The 6413-nt window shown below is 38.1% G+C and overlaps 1 protein-coding gene across 3 annotated transcripts; it reads right to left on the minus strand.

Annotated features, from left to right (window-relative positions):
• Nucleotides 1–1381: 1381 nt before the first annotated feature.
• On the minus strand, nt 1382–5908 carry LOC120017098 (F-box protein SKIP2-like). 3 transcript variants are annotated; one of them, XM_038870167.1, is made up of 5 exons: nt 4018–5908; nt 2921–3116; nt 2679–2777; nt 1855–2587; nt 1382–1738 (listed from the first exon to the last, which is right to left on the minus strand). In XM_038870167.1, the coding sequence occupies exon 1, from the start codon at nt 5582–5584 to the stop codon at nt 4043–4045; it is 1542 nt and encodes a 513-aa protein (XP_038726095.1). In that variant the 5' UTR covers nt 5585–5908; the 3' UTR covers nt 1382–1738; nt 1855–2587; nt 2679–2777; nt 2921–3116; nt 4018–4042. The 3 variants fall into 3 exon arrangements, with proteins under 3 accessions (XP_038726095.1, XP_038726096.1, XP_038726093.1); XM_038870168.1 differs by having other exon boundaries at nt 1402–1729; nt 1855–2777; XM_038870165.1 differs by having other exon boundaries at nt 1402–1738; nt 1855–2777.
• Nucleotides 5909–6413: the final 505 nt, after the last annotated feature.

A 6413-nucleotide genomic window follows, 5' to 3' on the forward strand; every position in this document is an offset into this window, starting at 1 on the left:
GAGACGGAGAATATATAGCAAAAGCAGAGTGAATCTGAGCCGTTGATGTGGACGGTCCAGATGATGCCGATGAGGGGTTAGCTTTAGAGATACTGACACGTATCCAACTTGACGTGAAGAGAATTTATGGTAGTGTTGTCCGTAATGTACGAATTGTCTTAATCAGTTAAAAATGGAATAAATCCATTAACAGAAGTTAAAGAAAATAAATTTAGAAGGAATTTATAGCAATTCATTAGATTCTGTGATTAGATACTAAATATTATCACCCCCACATAGAAGAGAAAAATGATAATTTGTCCCGCATGTGCCTTTAGGATATTAGATAAATTGAAAAAAGTGCATCCGAAATTTGAAAATATAAATGTATTTTAAGTTGAAAAAAAATGATGTCTGAGAGTGTTCATTACACATGACATACTTTTTAACAAGTACCCTTAGGATACACGTTATCAATACCCTTTGTCTTATTAGAGATTGGTTTTGTTTTTGTTTATTTTGCAATTTAAACCTTCAAAAGGTAAATTACAAGGTTATTGCATGATTAGATAGATTCTTAAGAATATTGAAAAAATAGCAAAATTAATGGCACAAAGAATGGTGTTTTTTTTTTGGCTTATATGTTGCAATTGACACAAAAATGGTTTATAATTCTAAAGGGAAAAAAAAAAGAAAAGGAAGTAGAATATTTTGCGTTACAAAGACCTAAAAAAGGTAAAGCTATAAGTAGTGTACAAGAAATGAGATGAATATTCAAAGGTAGTGGGCAATAGTAAAATTTACAAGAAGAATAAATTGGGGACCATATTCAATTGAAGAAGGGGGAGTTGGATTCCATTCGATTTGGAGTGTGGATCATACTAAATTATATTATGTGTTGATGCATTGTGAAATAATAGTTCAAAATGAAATAGTGCATATTTTTTTCATGGTTAAGGAGGAGGATGTAGGGCAAAAATCCCCACTCATAGGTTCAAATCTCTAATCCCCATTTGTTTTTGAAAAGACAAAAGAAAAAGATACCCCCAATTTGTCTTTTGAAAAGAAAAGGACAAAAGATACACTTCAAGTGGCAAATTCCCCACTCATATGCTCAAATCTCTCACTCTCATTTGTCTTCAGAAAAAAAAAGAAAAAAAAATATACTGGAGTGATAGTTGTAGGTTTTTGTTCACTTTTTTATTAATGATATTCTCTCGTAATCAACTGTTTAAATCTCTTAGGTGATAGATAGTCTACTAGTAAATCTCTCAAGGCCAAATTGTATCGACTTAAGAGATCAATAGTTCGATTTGTTTAGACCCATATAACATGTTCAAAAGACAAATTTGTATGATATCGTTCTCGATTATAAAAAAGAAAAAAAGTTTCACTCTTGAGGTTAAAGGTTAAAGATTCGAATCGTAGAACATGTCAAAAACAATTAATTACGAGATCAATAAGCGTGGAAACAACTTCCTCCCGCATCGTTGGTCGCTCATTTGGAAACATGCTTGTGCACATCAAAGTAATTTTCGTGACAGTAATAATATGAGAAACAATAGCTTCGTCGTGCAGATCAAGTATTCCCGGATGACAAAATGAATGTTTCTCTACATAATTTCTGACCAGCGTCAAACGGTCTCCGCCTTGATTTAGTGGCTGTACTGGCGTTCTTCCTCTCGGCAACTCCAAAAGGACTACCCCGTCGCTATAAATGTTCGCATTTCTCTGTAACTTTCATGGTGTACTGCATACTCTGGCATTAAGGGAATCACCGTCAATAACCAGAAAAGCACCATAGTTTGCATAATCAAAAACTATAAAAGTGAGAATCATATGAAAATGTGAAGTTCAGGAAGGAAGACAGATTACCTGAGCAATGTAGCTATAAGAACCTGCAACGGCTGACATGGATTTTGATTGTGGCATGTCAATGACCTTCCCTAAACCAAATTCCCCAACATGAGCTTGGTAAACCTCATTGGCCAATCAAGAGTATAAGATGCTCCATGAAGCAATTCACCAAGACTACCCCTCGCCACATGCTCGTAAAGAACTAAAGAAGTAGATTGGATCCGTGGTGGTAGAAGAGACCATATAGCTTCACAATGTTTCACTTATGGGTTGAACGATGCAAACAACAGAATTAAGAGCATGAAAATTAACAAACACAATATTTATGTAGTTCGACAATGTGCCTACGTCCATGAAGTTGTAGAGATTTCACTACTTTAGGAAGAAACAAAATAATAGGAATACCTAAAACAAACATCTATTTATATCCCAAGTGACTTTACAAAACTGTCCTCCCAATAAAGGCGGCCTTCAACTCAACAATTCTCCCACTTGAAGACTGGCTTCATCAAACACCGATAACCATGAACTTCAATCAAGAAGCAGTCACACTGCAACTCTTACAAGTTGTGCACAACTTCAGCATATCAATCGTGACACCCTTGGTCAACATATCCGCGAGATTCTCACTACCATTTATCTTCTCAAACATCAACTGTCCATCACCAAGTAAATGCTGAATAAAATGGTACCTGATCTGAATTATCTTTCATGAAATGTCGGATTCTTGGTAAGGAATATCTCCTTTTTCCTGCATAAATGTGGCAATGACAACCGTGTCCGTTCCCTCCAAGTAAAAGCTTCAACAAGTCCAACAGTTATTTCATTAATTGCATAATTACCTTCCAAGCATTCGCCATATTTCCATAACACTCAGCAAAACGCGGCTCAAGTCGAAGAGCTTCTTCATTTTTGGCAATGCACATATCATAATCATGCAACTACAACAAAATAAACCCAATCAAATGGAATGAAACAGAGAACCACTGCAATGAGCTTACTAAATTTACATCGTACACTATAAATTCTAGTCTAGTATATATCGGTATCACCAGACATTGAGGAAGACGAAAATGCAACCAACCTGATAGTAGATAGCACTCTGACTGTCACTGTAGAGAATGTCCTCAGTTATGCTCAGCTCTTTTAAGAAACTCTGCAACCAGACTTCATCCCGCTAATCTCCAAATAGGATCCAAATGACACGATCCAGGACCGATGCCAAGTTGAGGAACAAAGCAGGAGTTTTCTTATTGCATACATGACACCACCAAACCATTCTGCAGTTTGAAAATATTCACTTCGAATAATGACAGAAATTAATAAATGTTTAACAGTGAACAATAATGTGGAAACATTTCTTCAATCCTTATTTTTTCTTTGGTCTCCTTTGATAAGTCTATATAGATGTTAACAAATGTTTTTAGAATAAATGCCCTAGAAGACCAAAGACAATATCGTAGATAATAAAAATATTACAGTTTCCACTTTCTCTAGTCAAAATTTCCTATTTTCACATCTTATTACAATTCCAAGTAGAATATTGACTTTGACACAATCAAATTTCTATAAACTTCAATCCAATATGGCAAGAATCAGTCCTCCAATATATTCAAAAACACCAAAACATCCTTGTCAAAATGTCAATACACTAGAAGCAGAGCTTATCTAAGACAACACAACTCAACTCAACCTATTTTTTTAATCTTTTGCGAATGAAATAAGTCAATAACTAACAGATGGCAACGACAATAAGCGAAATGGTCTCTAGCAATGTAAAAGTACACTTAACTCTCTAAGCTATTAAACCATTATACAGACAGAATCAGGACAGAATTGTGCAGTGTATTCTTACGAAGAAGTTCACACATAAAGCAGTATTGGATGTAGAATTTTTGAATGCCGGAATTGAAATACGACAAGAAACAATAAGACAAATGGCCAAGTTAATACTGGAACAGAAAGGAAGGCATATGACAACTTGCTAAGTCAAACTGCATTGGGGTTGACATTCTGTTCATATTACATTTGAAAGGCTAAAAAGTGTCGGTGGTAAAATAATTCTCAAAGCAATAGACAGGAAAAACCATTTAAGGACAAATCATCACATAACAAAAGGGTTACAGGATCAGAGTAAGTGCAGTGTCTTCAAACTTTAAAAAGATACAATTCATAAGTTACCAATGAAGCTATCATCACTGTTCGATCACCTCCTGAAGGCGCATGCCACCAAATTCCTGCTAGCAAAAAGTCCTAGTTTTGTCATTATTAATGCTAATCGACCATTACTAGTAGAAGCATCTTCAACTATTACTTGGCCAGCCATTGTTGCCAGCTCCACAACATTATCCTGCATTCCATAACCGCCAACAATAGCATCCAAGGTTTCATATTGAACAACATCAAAATTTACAATCACAGGCCCTCTACGCTCCTGTAACCAATCAGCAATTTCACTAGTGACTGCTCTGCATTTCTTGACCTTAACCTTCACCAAATCAGGACAGCCAGAGCCTAGGGCTTTGACTCCAATGTTCGAAATGGCACATCCCTTGACACAAAGCTTCTTAAGTTTCATGCATTTTGTGGCAATGCACACAATCTCTGCATCACCAATTGTGCTGCTACCACAAAGAGCTAATCTTTCAAGCTTTTGGCAATTAGCAGCAATAGTAGCCAAGCTCAAATGAGTGGCATTAACACCGATCAACACAAGTTCTACTAGATTAGAACAGTGTTTGGCTATAGCAATTAAACCCTCATCGCCTATCCTATTAGTTCTCCATCCATCAATGTGAAGTTTCCTCAATTTCTTGCATTTCTCTGCCACACAAACAAGCCCCACATTCGAGCATTCTGGAGCTTTAACAATATGCAAGATTTCTATACTGGAGCATTTTGCAATTGCCGAAAAGCCAATATCACTCACTTGCAGCCTCTCCAGGTGAATCTCAGTCAAAGAATTGCTTTTACAGGCTATATTTTCAAGGACTTTATCCCAGTTGCCCAAGCAATGACTGATCTTCAACGACTTTAGATTTTTAGATCCGATTACCAGTGATTCGAAGCACTGCCCATTCACAAGGTCCTTCAAGCAGATCGATTTCAGCGGGGAAGCTGTGGAACCGGGCACGATGGACTCGGCTCCATCAAATAATCCACCGAGCCTCTTCACTGAAAGCTCCTCAAGACCTGTGCAGTGCTGTAGGACCGCATTCATGGCCGAGGCACCAAACGTGCAAGAGCCGCAGGAAAGCTTCTTCAAGCCCTTGCAATTCTGCACAAAAGTGGCGACACCAAGATCGGTGAGCTCACGGCAGCCACGGAGCTTGAGACGAATGAGGTTTCTGCATCGCAGCGAGATGAGAATCAAAGCGTCATCGTTTAAACTAACAGATTTGCGGTCACAACGAAGAGCTAGTTTCGTGACCGAGTCGAACCGAGTAAACAACGAAGGCAGATACGAAAGGATTTCGCTCTGAGCATTAAGGGACAATCGGCAACGGTTATTTCCTTCAACCCGGAGCCACCGCCGACAAACAACCGAACACCGCTTCCGATCTCCGTCACAGAGGAAATCGAAAATGTAAGCCAAACACTCATCGGGAATATTCGACGACAAGTCCCAATCCCCGGCTTTCTCCACCGCATCGCGCGACACAATCGGCGATGATAAAAATCGATCGCTCATGGACTTGGAGAATTCTCCGATGTTAACTTCCGCGGTGGTGGAAGATGACTGGCCCATTAAGGCAGAAAGTAAATAACACGCGCCTCTTCCAAGAAAAACGAAGAGCGTGTGGTGCAGCGAATGACGATGTAAGAGTTGGAGAGACTAGAGAGAGGATTATAAGGGGGTGGGGGGTGAATCACAGGAATTGCATGCCCCGTCAAAGCGGGTGGGTGCGTGTCTGAGTCGCAATCGGCGAAGCCGACCGGTGCATTCGTCGACACGTTTAATTGAGCTTTTTCTCGGGATGCAAGGTTTTGCGTGTATAATCATTACTAGGTGGTTGATGCTGATTTGATCAACTTCCGTCGAAATTGATTACTTGTGACCCCACATGGAAGTAGTGAGAGCTTAATACGCGAACTCTGGAAGAAAGTCGAACGTGAACCGAAACGATGGTGTGGAAGATCTAGAGGGATAATTTTTTTTTCTTTTTTTCCTTTGGGTCCCAAGTATATATGTTAAAATTTGGTAAATTGGCGCAGGTTTATATAGGGATGGCAAAATTGGATTTGGGTCCATGTCTAAATAAAAAAATCTTATCTAACTCACTTGTTCGGATCCTAACCCGAATTAAATTATTATCTAATTTGGTCAATTAAATATGTTCAAAATCTAATCCGGATTAAGATTCGGATATATAAATATTTCGTATATAAGTAATGTTGTCTAACTAGAACCAATTTTTTTTTTTCCGCCCCTAGGTTTATATGAAAGAAAATTTTAGCTTTGAAAATTCTCTGAAAATTTTATATGTTGAACCGATGGTCAAATACGTCTAAGAAGCCATTGTAAATGATGAGAGAATTCTGTTGAACAGCCGCAATTACTGAAAGATGAAACAAAG

Source organism: Tripterygium wilfordii, chromosome 15 (genome assembly GCF_013401445.1).
Source record: "Tripterygium wilfordii isolate XIE 37 chromosome 15, ASM1340144v1, whole genome shotgun sequence".
NCBI classification, from domain to species: domain Eukaryota; kingdom Viridiplantae; phylum Streptophyta; class Magnoliopsida; order Celastrales; family Celastraceae; genus Tripterygium; species Tripterygium wilfordii.